General features: G+C 32.3%; 1 protein-coding gene across 1 annotated transcript in view; it reads left to right on the top strand.

Annotated features, from left to right (window-relative positions):
- LOC119604625 (lateral signaling target protein 2 homolog) overlaps window positions 1-12,826 on the top strand; it is a 31,467-nt gene extending 18,641 nt beyond the window's left edge. The window contains exons 2-5 of the mRNA XM_037957362.1: window positions 2,794-3,656; window positions 5,643-5,745; window positions 7,233-7,258; window positions 8,124-12,826. Coding sequence (XP_037813290.1) covers window positions 2,939-3,656; window positions 5,643-5,745; window positions 7,233-7,258; window positions 8,124-8,971 — 1,695 coding nt within the window. The 5' untranslated portion in view covers window positions 2,794-2,938 and the 3' untranslated portion in view covers window positions 8,972-12,826. The remainder of the gene's footprint in view (window positions 1-2,793; window positions 3,657-5,642; window positions 5,746-7,232; window positions 7,259-8,123) is intronic.
- The last annotated feature ends 6,262 nt before the right edge of the window (window positions 12,827-19,088 follow it).

The following is a 19,088-nucleotide window of genomic DNA, read 5'->3' as shown; positions in this document are numbered from 1 at the left end:
TAGACTATAGACTAGACTATAGACTAGACTATAGACTAGGCTATAGACTAGACTATAGACTAGACTATAGACTAGACTATAGACTAGACTATAGACTAGAATATAGACTAGACTATAGACTAGAAGAAACTATAGACTAGACTATAGAGACTAGACTATAGACTAGACTGTAGAACTAGACTAGTAGACTAGACTATAGACTCGACTAGAGACTAAGACTATAGACTAGACTATAGATAGACTATAGACGACTATAGACTAGACTATAGACTAGACTATAGACTAGACTATAGACTAGACTATAGACTAGACTATAGACTAGACTATAGACTAGACTATAGACTAGACTATAGACTAGACTATAGACTAGACTATAGACTAGACTATAGACTAGAGACTATAGACTAGACTATAGACTAGACTATAGACTAGACTATAGACTAGACTATAGACTAGACTATAGACTAGACTATAGACTAGACTATAGACTAGACTATAGACTAGACTATAGACTAGACTATAGACTAGACTATAGACTAGACTATAGACTAGACTATAGACTAGACTATAGACTAGACTATAGACTAGACTATAGACTAGACTATAGACTAACTAGACTAGACTATAGACTAGACTATAGACTAGACTATAGACTAGACTATAGACTAGACTATAGACTAGACTATAGACTAGACTATAGACTAGACTATAGACTAGACTATAGACTAGACTATAGACTAGACTATAGACTAGACTATAGACTAGACTATAGACTAGACTATAGACTAGACTATAGACTAGACTATAGACTAGACTATAGACTAGACTATAGACTAGACTATAGACTAGACTATAGACTAGACTATAGACTAGACTATAGACTAGACTATAGACTAGACTATAGACTAGACTATAGACTAGACTATAGACTAGACTATAGACTAGACTATAGACTAGACTATAGACTAGACTATAGACTAGACTATAGACTAGACTATAGACTAGACTATAGACTAGACTATAGACTAGACTATAGACTAGACTATAGACTAGACTATAGACTAGACTATAGACTAGACTATAGACTAGACTATAGACTAGACTATAGACTAGACTATAGACTAGACTATAGACTAGACTATAGACTAGACTATAGACTAGACTATAGACTAGACTATAGACTAGACTAGTGGCCTCCGGTAGGTTAGTGGTTAGTGTTCTAGACTGGTAGACCGGAGGTGGTGGGTTCGATTCCCACCTGAGGCACTGGTTAAGGAGCGCACAACAGGCCCGATAGAGGCCTAGGTGTATTTCTTCGGATTTGATGTATATACATCCTCCTTTCAACTAACTAACTAACTAACTAACTAACTAACTATAGACTAGACTATAGACTAGACTATAGACTAGACTATAGACTAGACTATAGACTAGACTATAGACTAGACTATAGACTAGACTATAGACTAGACTATAGACTAGACTATAGACTAGAATATAGACTAGACTATAGACTAGACTATAGACTAGACTATAGACTAGGCTATAGACTAGACTATAGACTAGACTATAGACTAGACTATAGACTAGGCTATAGACTAGACTATAGACTAGACTATAGACTAGACTATAGACTAGACTATAGACTAGACTATAGACTAGACTATAGACTAGACTATAGACTAGACTATAGACTAGACTATAGACTAGACTATAGACTAGACTATAGACTAGACTATAGACTAGACTATAGACTAGACTATAGACTAGACTATAGACTAGACTATAGACTAGACTATAGACTAGACTATAGACTAGACTATAGACTAGACTATAGACTAGACTATAGACTAGACTATAGACTAGACTAGACTAGACTATAGACTAGACTATAGACTAGACTATAGACTAGACTATAGACTAGACTATAGACTAGACTATAGACTAGACTATAGACTAGACTATAGACTAGACTATAGACTAGACTATAGACTAGACTATAGACTAGACTATAGACTAGACTATAGACTAGACTATAGACTAGACTATAGACTAGACTATAGACTAGACTATAGACTAGACTATAGACTAGACTATAGACTAGACTATAGACTAGACTATAGACTAGACTATAGACTAGACTATAGACTAGACTATAGACTAGACTATAGACTAGACTATAGACTAGACTATAGACTAGACTATAGACTAGACTATAGACTAGACTATAGACTAGACTATAGACTAGACTATAGACTAGACTATAGACTAGACTGTAGACTAGACTATAGACTAGACTATAGACTAGACTATAGACTAGATTATAGACTAGACTGAAGGTTATTCTATAGTTTAGTCTAACGACTAGGCTATAATTTTTTGATGCAAAGGATCGTTGTTATGTATAGAATTTAGAAATAATCAAGGAAAGATCATCGCCAAACACATTCGAGAGATTATAGTAATATAAAGAGTGACTTTAAGTCAAATAGACAAGATAAGGTTTCCAAAAAATCTTGTGATTTAAAGAAATTTAAGTCAAAATTCCATGATTTAATAATCAAGACTAAATTTGATATATAAAATATGCCCAAAACCCGTATAGCATTTTATAAAAAAGATTAATTTACTTTTAGAATAACGTTCACATTTTACCATAACTATTTACACAAAAAAATCTACTTGAATTCACTTAAATTTAATAAATTTCAATTTTTCAATTTTATTACAAACAAAAATCCAGTTAACAACCCTTTAACCAACAAACTTTGTTATTTGTCTCTTTTATTTTAGTTACAACACCACTTCAATGCCATAAACCTTTTGGCCATAGACGAAACTTGACAAAAAAAAAAAAAAAAAAAACAAAAAAAACAAGAAAGCAAACGGAAGGAACTAGACAAAGGCAGCAGCAACGAAACGAACAAAATACACAAAAATGCCCTCAACATTTAAAGCAATTGATGCATTACCATCAGCAACATCATCAACGGCAGCAGCCGCTCTTGCCTCATTGTCAACAACATATCGTTACAATAATACCATACTGTTGCCCTCTTTAGAGGAAAGGCTACAAACACCACTCTCCTCCTCAGCAGCAGCAGCAATAACAACCTTCTCAATATCACCAACAGCAGACGATACAAGTGAAATCAATAGCTCAACTGGTTTAACCTCTATATCCCATGTAGCATCCGTGGTAGTTTCGAATTTCCTGCCTTTATCATCAACATCCTTATCCTCTAGTGATGACGACACAACGTCTGCAGATGACACAAATATTTCTTCTACCTCTACATCGTCAACAGCAACAGCAGCAGCGTCATCATCATTGCCATTATCGTCAACAACATTTTATCCCTCCTATAGTCCGCCAGTTGTTGAAAGTTTAGTTGCCAGTTCGGCTGAAGAGTTTAGCAATAATTTTCGGGATCTATCATTTGATATTTTCGATGACAATGACAACGATTTGTTTGGTTCACCATTGGCATTCGATGCCAGTGAAAATGGGCTATGGAATGGACGTTTTGTACCGCCACCACCACGACCACCCTTTTTCGTTGATGAACCGGTATTGAGTGATGGTTTGACAACATGTGATTTGTGCTCCTGGGCAATGCCAACAAAAAGTACATTTATATTTGAAGGCACAATGGGTAAGTAAAGAACAAAACTAAAAAGTAATCATCATTGTTGATGGTATGATTCTTTGACTTGTATGTACATAGTTAGTACTATGTTGTTGTTGTTGTTTTTTTACTACTTCCACATTTATTTTATTTTTTTGCGATATATGTTTTGTCCATTTTATTTGTGAGGCAATGACTGAGTGAATGAATGAATGGATGACAATGTAGAATGACTACTTGAATATTGTATGAATACTGGGGGCTTTACTGGCACCCATACAATAAAATGTTTTAAAAGTTATATGTTGGAATTTTTCTATAAGTTTGTTTCGTTTGTGTGGCATGCAACTGAAAAAAAAAACGGAAAAAAGTTGCACAAAATGTTTAAAACGACAAGTTTCAAACGTAAAATTAAATTTATTTGCCAATAAAATCAAATAGTATTGTAGATGAGTTGCTAAGGGAGTGTGATAGATGGCATAACAGGAAAAATGCATTTTCATAATAGAGGTGGACACGTGAGTGGATTTTGAATTATAGTCAAACATGTAGAATAAAGTGACAATTCTGTAACTCACTGTAAATCCTAATTCAATTCAATAAATTCAAACTTGCAACATAAAACTTTGCACTTATGAGCTTACAACTTTCATTGTTAAATAGAAAGTAGTTTCTGTGTCCCCTTTTCTACAGTCAAGGGACTAGTTAGTTGAAATCAGTTAACACACAACTAGAGTTCTTTGGTGTATTGGTTAACTCCCCAGCAAAAAGCGTACAATAGCATTTTAAGACATTATTTTAACACGATGATGTCTATGGAAGCATCACTACTCTCCAACTCTCTTATAAGTAGGGAGTTATATAAGTACTTACCACGATTTTTGGCAAATAAGGAGTTAAGTAGTCAGTTTTGTGTGTGAAAAAAGTAAAAATAGCCAACAAGGATACATCTACTACCTCTACTATTCGAAAATAAAAGGTCCAGATCAAAAACGTTATTATAAGTCATTACTAAACAACTTCTAAGTAATGCAGAATGAAAGCTACAGTTAAAGCTTACATTGAAAAGTAAGCTGTAAGTTAATTACAAGTCATTACCATGTTTTTCCACGCTCCTTTTAAATCATGCTTTCAGGATTTCAAATCTATTCACCTAAGCCTTGCATAACTCCTTCACCAGTCCCTCTCTCTTCATTTAACTTTGTGACTGATTGCTCATCTATTTAAGATTACGTCTGCTAGAGGATATAAATTTTTTTTAAATTTTTATGAAACACATTTTAAGCTTAACATTTATGTTCCTTTTTCCTCTTTTTTTTTTTGGAAATGCAGTTTTTTCTATATGCTACTCTTTTTTCGTATACAAATTTTAGTATTCAAACTTGCACACAATGTTGAAAAAGTATTTAAATGAAATTTAAATTCATTCAGTTAAACATATATAAAAAAAAACTAGAAAACAATTTTCTACAATTTTTTTTTATTTTTTGGGAATAAAATGCAATTCAATTTGTTTATAAGTTAAGCAAAAAAAAAAAAAGTTTGTCAAACTTAAATGACATTGAAAATTGTGAGAGAGAGAAAAATGATTAAATTCTGTTGGAAATTTAAAAATGAACTTGAATATTATAAAATTAAATTAAGTTAAATTTAAAACTGAACTAAAATTAACACGACAAATAATATACAAATTATTACTAGATAACTTCTTTAAGGCTTCTAGGGAAGCCAAATAGTAAGCAATTCTATTCTATTTTTTTTATAATCCATAAAAAGCTTATTAGTAGCTTTCAGGCAATACTATTTAAAAGATTTTAAGCTTCACACAGTTTTTAATAATTCAAAAAGCTTTTTATAAGCTTTACGCTTCACACAGTTTATGCTTCGCGGATCTTGTGCAAAACTCTCGAAAAATCATAGATCCCTTCTTGCCAATGTATGGGAAGTTTAGCTGCTTAAGAACTGTACACGATAAATTTTAACAAAATGTTTATAAATTTTTTATAATTTCAGAAAAAGCTTCCGAATTGGGGTGGCCCTTAACACTGACTATAGTTTCGATATTATCAGCAATTCTTGGAGCTATTATAATGATAGCAGTAGTCAAATGCCGAAGGTAAGTGATTAATTTTCTAAGATATTCTAAATATATTCTTATTAAAGTTTAAGATTATAGATATAGACAACTTAATAGTGCAGTTCTCATTGTAGTCTTGACTAAAGTTCAGAAAAAAACTAAAACTATAGTAGAAATTTTAATCCAAACTGTATTCTAAACTATAGTTCAGGCTATAGTCCATAATATAGGTTGGTTTTTAGTTCAGACATTTATCACTATATATACTATAACTAGTTCAACATATATTTCAGTATGAAGTTGAAACTACAGATCAAACATGGTCCAAATTATACATACTGATGTTCTACAGTCCAGATTAAAGTTTAGACTATAGTTCTGACTATAGTATTAACTATGGTCCAGACTTCAGTTCACTATATTGTCTAGTTCAAACTATAGTTGGGATTGTAGTCGAGACTTTTATCAGACTATAATACAGACTACAGTTGAGACTGTAGTCCAGACTATAGCCAAACTATAGTCCAGACCATATATCGGACTATAGCTCAGACTATATATCGGACTATAGTTCAGTCTATAGTTCATACTATAATCCAGACTACAGTTCAGGCTATTGTCCAGACTATACTTCAGACTGTAGTCCCGACTGTAGTACAGACTATAGTTAAGACTATAGTTCAGACTATAGTCCAGACTGTAGTTCAGACTATAGTCCAGACTATAGTTCAAACTACAGTCTAGACTATAGTTCAAACTATAGTCTAGACTATAGTTCAGACTACAGTCCAGACTATAGTTCAGACTATAGTTCAGACTATAGTTCAGACTATAGTCCAGACTGCAGTTTAGACTATAGTTTCGAGTATAGTCCAAACTATAGCTCAGATTATAGTATAAAATTTAGTACAGACTTAGTTATAAACAATAGCTTAAACTAGAGTAAAATTTTTAGTTCAGACAACTGTTAAAAATATAGTTTACTACATAGACTAGAGCTCAGACTATATTTCATTAAATAGTTCAGAATACACACCAGACTAGTACCCTCCCTGTAGCTTAGACTATAGTACAGATTTTTGATCAGACCATTTTCCAAACTATATGATATATAGTCCATACTATACTTCGTACTCAAGTTCAGACTATTATGCAGACAAAATATCAGACATTAGTTATAACTATAGTTTAGACCATAGTCCAGATTATAGCTTAAAATATAGTTCAGATAATATTTCAAATGATGGTTCAGACTTTAGTTGAAACTGTAGTTCATACAGTAGTTAAGAAATGTATACTATATTCCAGACTATGCTTTAGACTAGATTATAGTTAGGATTATAGTGTTGTCTATACTTGGTTAAGACTATAGAACTGTTAATAATTTTAGAGCAAATTCAAGTGGTTAGAAAAAACTGACGTCCCAAACTTTAAAATAGAAAACCTCCCTAGTTTACAATATTTTTTGCATCAATTTTAACAACATTTTTTCCCCTCTCTCTTTCTTTCTTTTCACCACCTTACAGAAAAAAGACATCACATCAACGTAGTGGTAAGTGTCAACATCATTCTCCCAAACAGCAACTACCGCTTCCTTCTATCGATCAGCATAATCATTTGCAACAACAGCAACAACATCTCAATCATCATCATAATCATCTTGATCATGAAAACATAAATCAACATCATAATCTATTCTATCCTCCTCCAACAATTGCAACTGCATCACATCAATTTCTTTTGCAACCAGCAGAGGCAACCCAAAATTTTAAGCAATTACCGTTGAACAGTCACCACCACCAGTTACAGCTACAGCAGCAACAACAACACCATCACAGTCACAAACGACCCTTAGGAATGATGCATCATATCCAGCAACAACAACCGCAACGCCCGCAGCAACAATTGGATCATCATTTGCATCATCATCCGCGCACCGTAAGCTCTTCATCTTCCTCGAACGATAATAGCAGTAATTGTACAACACAAACCAGTCTAACGACACTGTATCAAACGAAATCTCACAATGAATTGAAATCGTTAAATATTGAAAGAGAAAATTCAATGCTTAAGCGGCCATTGCCACCTAGACCCGATGAACGTAGCGTAGAAGAGAACGAAGACGACGATGATGAGGATGACGAAGATGTAGACGATGATGAAAGTCTAATGCCGGAGCATTATGTTTATGAAGAGCCAACCATGCAGGAATCAATAACGGCTGTTGTGGTGGTGGCTGCTTCTGGCAATGGCATGGGTTCTTCTTAAAATCAAAATTAAACCAAAATTTCCCCTCTATTTCCACATATACTCATACCAAAAAAACCAAAAACTTAACAAAACAAAAATTAAAAAAAAATCATAATAAAATTTGGTGCTTAAACTTTTTACTTTGTTCTTCTCTCGTTTTCGTTCAGACACGCATGTGCAATGGTGGTCACGCAATAAACGTCCGAATGGCAACAATAATCATTTGAGAAGAAGTAATATATACACGGCCCACCCAGCGGATAGCATAAGGGGCCTACAACAGCCCAATTCATTGTCAGCCTCATCGTCTATGACAGCAATGACAACAGCCATGACTGTGGCTCCCACAGCTAACTCTACGACTACAACACAAATGCCATATTATCATCCACAGCAAATACAACAGCATTCGCATACCCTGCCAGTTCAACATGTTCTAGGCAACCAGCAACATCAGCAACAGTATTTGCAACAATTTGAACATGAACATGAATATCATCAACCTCAAGAGTTACAATTGCAGCTGCAACCACAACAGCAACTACAACCATCATCTCATTTTAATCATCCGCATAATCATCATCATCATCAGCAGCAGCAGCAGCAGCACAATAATAATATTCTCCATCATCATCATCAACATACACAACAGCATCCAGGAGCATCAGTAGTAGTTGGTGGAATGTTACAGCATGGACCACAGCATCAACATAGTGCGTCTATGTCTTCATCGTCAACAAATTCAATGCCCTCATTGTCAACTCAGCCTTTGCAAATGCAAATACCAGAACAAATACATTTACAAAAGTCAAGCAATCAACCACAACATGTCCACATGCAACACAACAAACAAAACAACAAACAACAACATAATCATCATTTGCAGCAACAACAGCATCCGCATCTGCATCACCAGCAGCAGCACGAACAAGATCTAGAGTTAGAACAGTCATCATCAGATTTACATGACAATATGTTCCACTGGCCTACTGCGACATCAATCGTGACCAGCTGAGTAGTGGAGGCTGCAACTGATGCAGCTACATGACAACAAAAGCACCAGCAAAAGCAACAACAACAACAACAGCTAAGACTACAAACACCACAATGTGAACAGCATTATATTGGTCGTAGTGGTGCTGGTTGCGGTGTTGGTCTCGGTCGTAGTATTAGTGGCGATGGTAGTAGCTTTGTTGTTACTGAAACTTTGGACGACGTTGCTGATGATGTTTTAGCCCAAACAAGTGAATTTGAATGGACACGAGCCAAAAATTTTAAAAGTCTAAATAATGACTGGATTTGGCAGTGAAAAAACTACATACATACATATATTCGTACAAAAACTAAAAGGCCATTTACCTTAATAATACAATTAGAAAATAGAAAAAAACGAAAAACAAGTAGAAAAGTTTTAAATATGCTAAAAATTTAGTTTTGGTTATTTTTACTAAACAACAAGTATTTAGAACATTAGGTGCTGTGGAGTATTGTGTAGGCTTAGTATGTATTTATCTAAAAAAAATTAAATGTTTGAAAACTTTTTTACACTCGGAGATGAAAATCGATTGACTTTAAACACAGGTAATTGAAAAGATTTAATACAAAAATTATATACTAATTTGAATTTAATGAAATTTTTCTAAAAGTATTCTTTAAAGAAAGCTGATCTTGCTTTTTACCTCAATTGCAGCAAATTATTTAGCTAAACATGAACCTTTTTAGGAATTTGGATTTGAAATTTCGGTTTTCCAAACCGACCAATTAAAAATTTCTTTAATTTTCAACTATTTTGGACTATTGGTTTCTTCCATAGGTTAGTTGATAGTCAGTACCGAGGTTGTGGATTCGTTTCCCAAATAAGACTCTAGTAAAGGCGAACACAATAGACCCTATATAGTATTTTTTTCGCATTTCATGTAACACACCTGCTACTTGGAAACTAACTAACTATTACAATTTTGGTACTTGTATGTATGGAACAGAGGTTCATTTCTCTAATTGAAAGTGAATTAGGAGTCCGCTAATCTATAAAACTATTGGAAACTCTGCATATTTCGAATTCAAAATTCAGCCCATAAATATTATGCTAAACTTTAACGGCATTTTATGTGAATGTTAATGATCTACATCTTTAGTTTTTGAGTAATCCAAGAGATAGAGAGATCAAGAAGTCAAACTTGTCAAAACTCGTTTTAGTTATTGAATCGTCTAAGATTGATCAAATGAATAAGATGTACAATTCAGTCGTCACTTCTTGGTATGCTGATCTAGAACTGAAATATAACTTGAATTTTACGTCTTAGCAATTTGGCCCAGATGTAGAACTCATCGAAACATATTTCGGTATACGAATTAAATCGTTTCCAAAAAGTTTTAGATTTTGAACCATCAATTTCCTTTTAAAAGTATTCTGAAGTCCATGCAAGCGAACTATAAGTTTGCATAGGTCTCATGATCGCTGTAAAGATCAATCTCTTTTCGATGATTTTATTGCAGAATCCAAAGGCTTATAGAGTCTTATCTAATCTACACGAGAGATTAGAATTACAAATTGCAAAAGCCAACAATAAGTCTGAATAGTTCTCATGATCACTGTATAGTTTCTTCACTTTTCGAAGATCTCCCTACGAAAATCTAAAAGATTTCTACGAGAGATTAGGAATTAAGATAACGACTAGATATTTGACTGCTAACGAAATTTTTTTCAATTCTACAAATGTGGACCAAACTTTCGTGAGCATTTCTCATTTGTTCTTCTTGCAACTGAGACTGAAGGGAAACATTGAACATTGTGTTAGTGATTATTCTTATAAAGCTGGAAAAATACTAATAGATGCGGGAACTTAAACTACTGAGCAAATACTAGAAGGTGTCGGTAACTACTTTTATCATTTTATATCGACCTATTAGGTGGAAAAATGCTAATAGGCCCCGGCTACAACTGACCAGATAGTATATGCCCATATTATTTTTTGATTAGTAGTCCGTAACTACTTTTATCTTTTTATATCGAACTTTTCTCAGGTATCATTTTATAACAGTTGCTCTAGACGTGATCTAATCACATGAGTTAAAGATTAATTCAGGGGTAATGCAAGGCTCAATTCTTTCTCCTATTTCTAAATGATCTTCCGATTCCCAACCCCATCGACTCTTTTGAATAAGACAACATTCCATTCCTATTAAGGCAATATGAATGTCTCGATTTTACCAAGATCAATTAACCATCTCTGAATAGGGACCTGCTATTATAGATTATTCCAACTCAATGTTGAGTTTTAACACGACACAATCATGCTGCTACGTCTCTATTAATGGGTGGTGTATATATTAAGTAATCAGGAGCTCTTGATGTTCCGTCTGTGAAAATATATGCCCAAAACATTCGCAGTATCCACCACATTTTTCAAGTGAATCCACCTGATCCACTTTTAAAAGTAACGTCACAATGTGTCATGTTCTATCGATACTACAATGGAATATGTTATACTCATATTAGTACGCGATACTCGCAGCACAAGTCTTTCTTCAAGAACACACCCATTTGTAGTCCATTTGCCTTTGGATCGCACAAAGTATTACAAAGAAAACTTTTTTGTTCTTCTCTGTGACAAGTTCTGAATTTAGGCACCGATTAGGGAAAATTACTTTCCGTGACGTTCGGATGTGTTGGCAAAACATACTTAATATTCAACACATTTATCAAGTGATTTAAGGAACTTGTTCCCGATACTCGCATCACAAGTCTCTCTTCAAGAGCACGTCCATTTGTTATCCATTGGCCTGTGGATCGGACAATGCATTACAAAGAAACTCTTCTTTTATTTGTTTTTGTTTCTGCCAAGAGTTCTTAATTTAAGCACCCGTGACGTTCGGATGTACTGCCTAAACATGCACAGTATTCAACACGTTTATCAAGTGATCTGTGTGATCTTAAGAATTACACCGAGATCGAAAATAAAAAAATAACTCTCATTCTCGAGGCTACTCGACCTCATAGAGGTAACGAACTTTATTGATTTTCTGGAGCAACGTAAAAATGGAATGCGTTACACTGAAATTACAGATCTTATTCCCGATAATCGCAACATAAGTCTGTCTTCAAGAAGAGATCCATCTGCAGTCCATTACCAAGTGGGTCGCATAATGCATTACAAAGAAAACTCTCTCTTTTTGCCTCTGTAACAAGTTCTAAATTTACGCACAAATTATACTATGATTCCATTGTGGCTTCTAATTGTAAGTTACCAACCGATTAGGGAAACTAACTTCCCGAGATGTTTAGATATGTTGGCATTTTCAACATCCGAAGGTGTGATGCCATCATAACAAGTTTTAAATTTAGGCAGACATGGTTCCATGATAACCTTCTGGTATTTTATTACTAAAATAAACCTTTTAAAAGAAATCCCTGAAAATCGTTAATTCTCCACCTTTAAAAAACTAATCTTCATAACAAATTTGATAATAAAAGAATTTACGTCTTTTACTTCTCCGAAAAAAAGTGTGTAAAAAAGTTTAATTGACATTGTCTAAATTTTTGTTTAGTAAAACAGACAGCACCGGAGAAAATCTCCCCTTTCCTGCCCAAAAAAAAAAGTGAGTGAAAAAGGTGAAACGTAAAATAAAGTGTCTAGAGAATTATTTGCTAAGAAAAAGGCAAAGAAAGAAAGAAAAATCATGTCACGTCTTGTCCTTTATTACATTTTTTTTAACAGCATTGTAGAAATTTTCATTATTTCGTAAAAATTTATTTATTTTATACCCTTAAAATAAATTAAAAAAATAAATAAATAATAAAAAAAAACTCAAGAAATCTAAAAGGTTGTTAAGGTCATCAAAAAGAATTTAATACAAAACGAAAACTTATTAAAAAACAAAAACAAATTCACACCTAAACACAGAGAAAAAAGAAACAAAAACATTCCAAATTATTTATAAAAAACTTAAATTAAATTTAATTAAAAAAAAATATATATAATAAAACATATCAAAATATTTAATTCATATTCTATGTAAATAGCTAATTTCTTTCTTTCTTTTAATTAAACAAAAATTAAAACAAAATAATTTCATAAAAACAAACGTCCTATTTAAAGAAAAAACAAAATCAATTTTTTGCAACTTAAACATTCCTTTAAAATTAAAATTAATAATAAAATAGAAAAACAAAATACTTTAAATAAAAAACAAAAATGTTCAAGTTTCTTAAAAAAATTTTCTTAATTAAAGCTAAAAAAAACAAACAATTAAGTACTTAAATTAAAAAAAATTAAAATAAAACATAACATAATGCAACAACAAATACTATTAAATTAAAATAAACTTTAAAAAAATAATATTATTAAAAAAAAAACAGAAAATAAATAAAAAACCAGCAGCAACAGAAAAAAAATGTTCCACCTAAACAATTCAATTTAGTTAAGCTTACTAAAGTTAGGTAAAGGCCAACAAAAAAAAACAAAAACTTTGCTTTAACGAAGAGTGAACAAAACGCTCATTTTCTCTGTGGAACATTTTCTTTATCAGCTGTTAATTTTATTTATTTTTTTAACCCTTAATCTACTATTATTATTAAAACAAATATTTAATTAATTAATTTTGTATTTATTTTGAAACCAAAGACTAGTCCACAGTGTGTGTTTTTTTATATTTTTTATTTAAACATTATATATATAATTTGTAAAATATTTAAACCACTTGTATATAATTATAGTTTTAATTAATTCTTTTTATGGCAATATATTATTATAAATAATTAGTTTTTTTTATTAATTAATAAGAAATTTTTATTATAAGTTTTTATGTTTTGTTTATTTTATAATTAATAAGTTTTGTTAAAATTACAAATTTATAGTAAAAAACAAAAGAAGCAGACAAAAAAAAACAAAACCTAAATGAAACTCTTAAAGTTCCAAACTAAAGAAAAGCAAAATAATAATAAATAAACAAACAAATCGATAAAATAGAATTTAATCAAATTTCAAATAAACAAAATAAAAAGAAAATTATAAAAAATAATCCAGAGAAAATGTGTTTTTAAATAAAGGTAAGAAAACTAAGCTAAAGGTAAGTAGTTTTCACAAACCAAAACGTCTAATTAAAGTCAAAATCGGAAAGGTGTAAAACGATCACAACTTGTAAAGTATGTAATTGTCATAACTCCAAGTCAAGACTATAGACAATTCTATAGTCAAGACAATAGACAGTTCTATAGTAAAGACTATAGACTGTTCTATAGTTAAGACTATAGATAGTTCTATAGTAAAGACTATAGCCAGTTCTATAGTCAAAACTATAGACTGTCCTATAGTCAAGACTATAGACTATCAGACTTTTCTATAGTCAAGAGTATAGACTGTTCTATAGTCAAGACTATAGACTATTCTGTAGCCAATACTACAGACTATTATATAGCCAATAATATATAATAGTAGACTATATAATATAATACTAGACTATAGTCAAGACTATAGAATTTCTATAGTCAATATAGACTAGACTATAGACTAGACTATAGACTAGACTATAGACTAGACTATAGACTAGACTATAGACTAGACTATAGACTAGACTATAGACTAGACTATAGACTAGACTATAGACTAGACTAGACTATAGACTAGACTATTGACTAGACTATAGACTAGACTATTGACTAGACTATAGACTAGACTATAGACTAGACTAGACTATAGACTAGACTATAGACTAGACTATAGACTAGACTATAGACTAGACAATAGACTAGACTATAGACTAGACTATAGACTAGACAATAGACTAGACTATAGACTAGACTATAGACTAGACTATAGACTAGACTATAGACTAGACTATAGAATAGACTATAGACTAGACTATAGACTAGACTATGGACTAGACTATAGACTAGACTATAGACTAGACTATAGACTAGTCTATAGACTAGACTATAGACTAGACTATAAACTAGACTATAGACTAGACTATTGACTAGACTATAGACTAGACTATAGATTAGACTATAGACTAGACTATAGACTAGACTATAGACTAGACTATAGAGTAGACTATAGACTAGACTATAGACTAGACTATAGACTAGACTATAGACTAGACTATAGACTATAGACTAGACTATAGACTAGACTATAGACTAGACTATAGACTAGACTATAGACTAGACTATAGACTAGACTATAGACTAGACTATAGACTAGACTATAGACTAGACTATAGACTAGACTATAGACTAGACTATAGACTAGACTACTAGACTATAGACTAGACTATAGACTAGACTATAGACTAGTAGTTCACTCACAAATGCTGTATGCAGCACCTATAATTGCATCAGCTTTGAAAAGAAAGTGTGTAATCACACAACTGTTAAAACCACAGAGAGTTAGTGCCCTAAGGGTAATATCAGCGTACAGAACTGTGTCCACAAGTGCAGCTTTAGTTCTCTCCGGAATTCCACCCATTGACCTCCTTATATTGGAGCGAGAAGAAATATGGCAAAGATTGAATGTAGCAACAAGTCTAGACATCAATACGCAATATATTAAAAATGTAAAAGAGGAAGCAAGAAACAATCTGCTAACAAAGTGGCAGGAACAATGGGAAGCAGATGAAAGGGGTAGATGGACCCATAAACTGATACCAGACATTGAAAGCTGGATAAAACGAAAACACGGTAGAATGCACTACTATCTAACACAAATACTAACGGGACATGGAAATTTTAACTCATATTTAACAAGATTCAAGACAAAAGAGAATATATATTGTGAAGACTGTGGATCCCAAGAAGATACCGTAGAACATACTCTATTTCAATGTGAAAAATGGAACCAAATGAGGAGATCTTTATATGAATATATTGGAACTATATTAACTCCGTAAACATTGTTTCGGAAATGTTGAAATCCGAAGAAACGTGGATGAAGTGTCAAGATTTTATCACACATATAATGAAATGCAGATCTGATCGCAACGCCGAACCCCTAATCTCATATGAGGATGGGGGAGTAGGATAGCGATATATAAAATCGTCTGCCCCGATGATATGCGAAAGTGGTACCGGGGTGGGACGGGGAGGTATTCGTGGGGCCACTAGTTGATAGTGTACTATCTCTAAGTCCTATAAAAAAAAAAAAAAAACTATAGACTAGACTATAGACTAGACTAGACTATAGACTAGACTATAAACTAGACTATAGACTAGACTATAGACTAGACTATAGACTAGACTATAGACGACTATAGACTAGACTATAGACTAGACTATAGACTAGACTATAGACTAGACTATAGACTAGACTATAGACTAGACTATAGACTAGACTAGACTAGACTAGACTAGACTAGACTAGACTAGACTAGACTAGACTAGACTAGACTAGACTAGACTAGACTAGACTAGACTAGACTAGACTAGACTAGACTAGACTAGACTAAGACTAGACTAGACTAGACTAGACTAGACTAGACTAGACATAGACTAGACATAGACTAGACTATAGACTAGACTATAGACTAGACTATAGACTAGACTATAGACTAGACTATAGACTAGACTATAGACTAGACTATAGACTAGACTATACACTAGACTATAGACTAGACTATAGACTAGACTATAGACTAGACTATAGACTAGACTATAGACTAGACTATAGACTAGACTATAGACTAGACTATAGACTAGACTATAGACTAGACTATAGACTAGACTATAGACTAGACTATAGACTAGACTATAGACTAGACTATAGACTAGACTATAGACTAGACTATAGACTAGACTATAGACTAGACTATAGACTAGACTATAGACTAGACTATAGACTAGACTATAGACTAGACTATAGACTAGACTATAGACTAGACTATAGACTAGACTATAGACTAGACTATAGACTAGACTATAGACTAGACTATAGACTAGACTATAGACTAGACTATAGACTAGACTATAGACTAGACTATAGACTAGACTATAGACTAGACTATAGACTAGACTATAGACTAGACTATAGACTAGACTATAGAACTAGACTAAGTAGACTAGACTATAGACTAGACTATAGACTAGACTATAGACTAGACTATAGACTAGACTATAGACTAGACTATAGACTAGACTATAGACTAGACTATAGACTAGACTATAGACTAGACTATAGACTAGACTATAGACTAGACTATAGACTAGACTAGACTATAGACTAGACTATAGACTAGACTATAGACTAGACTATAGACTAGACTATAGACTAGACATAGACTAGACTATAGACTAGACTATAGACTAGACTATAGACTAGACTATAGACTAGACATAGACTAGACTATAGACTAGACTATAGACTAGACTATAGACTAGACTATAGACTAGACTATAGACTAGACTATAGACTAGACTATAGACTAGACTATAGACTAGACTATAGACTAGACTATAGACTAGACTATAGACTAGACTATAGACTAGACTAGACTATAGACTAGACTAGACTATAGACTAGACTAGACTATAGACTAGACTAGACTATAGACTAGACTATAGACTAGACTAGACTATAGACTAGACTATAGACTAGACTATAGACTAGACTATAGACTAGACTATAGACTAGACTATAGACTAGACTATAGACTAGACTATAGACTAGACTCCGTAGTAAATGAGAACCTATACATTGTTTTGGAATTTTAAATAATATTGTACGTAGAAACATGACATTAAGCGTGTAGAGCACGGAGTAAGTGAGAAGATATAAAAGGGGATTTTTTGATACTTTTCGTTCTTCAAAAAGTCCTTTTTGCATTTTCTATAATACTTTTTCTTTTACAACATGTATTTTTTCATCTTTTGTAATGAAATTATAGTGAAGGGTATTCGGTATAGGCGAATATTGAATTCTTACTTGTTTTACCATTATGTTCCATTTTCAATACGAACCAAAATTTAACGAAATAATCTAATCAAAAATCCCTTTGAATTCGATCAAAACTTTGTAAATACACTTTCAATCGAAAAAAGGATCTGGAGAATAATGTGGTTGGATTGAGAAGTTTTAGAAAAGTAGTTACAAAATATTTAAATTATTGCTAAACTCGCCATATTTGTGTCCAAAATAATCTTATGGTGTTGATACCTTGATAATAACTTAATAAACTGGTACGATAGACTTTTCAAACAGTGATTAAAAGATCAATTTAATAATCATATAGATTGATTATACTACCGTAGTCTATGTTATTAGAAGATATAAAAACTTTGTTCATTGTATTAATGAATGTCAATGAAATATATTCTTAAAGGAAGTCAAATGAGAAATGAAATGACCTTAATTATCTTTAGTAAACACTACCAACTGGAATATATCAAATAGAAATTAAACCATTTTTAATAATTTTTTTTTTTTTTTTTGCTAACAAAAAATATAAAAAATTCAATTCAATTTGCTCAAACAGAAGAAAAAAATTGAAAAGCCCCTCCAAAAAAAACCTCTAAAGCCCAGTTAATCAATAACCATTTCATGACAAGCCATGTTAATAAACCATGAAAAAATGGGACATATACATACATAGTAGTTGTCAGAGCCATACAAAGGAGATACGAAAAGAAGAAAAAAACTAAAAACCCAACATAATCAATATTTTTCAACTTCATATTTTTTTAGGTTTTTTTTAATATTTACCATGCAAAAGTAAAAGTCACCAACTGAAATATTGTCATTATTTCTTCTGTAAAATTTTTTGCTCGTTTGAAGTTGATGTTGCTGGCTGTGGCTGTTGTTATTCACTCATTCATTCACTGTGTTGGTTGTTAACCACCAATATTTATGATACATGAAGTTTATGCATAAATTTGTTAAAACCATAGAAAATTCTCCCCTGGAAAAAAAGAAAAATGGTGAAAAAAAACCGAAATATAGGTTGTCTGGTCACCACTAAACCGAAAAAAAGAAAATAATCATAATGAAACAGCACGATCATAAAAAAGGTACCAACAAAATTGGAAAAAACTATATATTGGTGACCAAAAGCAATGACACGATTAACTACTAATGCCATTAAAATATGTAGTATATTCTACCGGATAAATGTTGGCAAAAAAAACCTCCACAATCTATGAACTT

The sequence above is a fragment of the Lucilia sericata genome, unplaced genomic scaffold (genome assembly GCF_015586225.1).
Source record: "Lucilia sericata isolate MDLA Ls3-8-SP2 unplaced genomic scaffold, ASM1558622v1 Contig000410F_arrow, whole genome shotgun sequence".
Classification (NCBI taxonomy): Eukaryota; Metazoa; Arthropoda; class Insecta; order Diptera; family Calliphoridae; genus Lucilia; species Lucilia sericata.
Note: the sequence above shows the minus strand (reverse complement) of the source record. Positions and strands in the feature narration are given on the sequence as shown.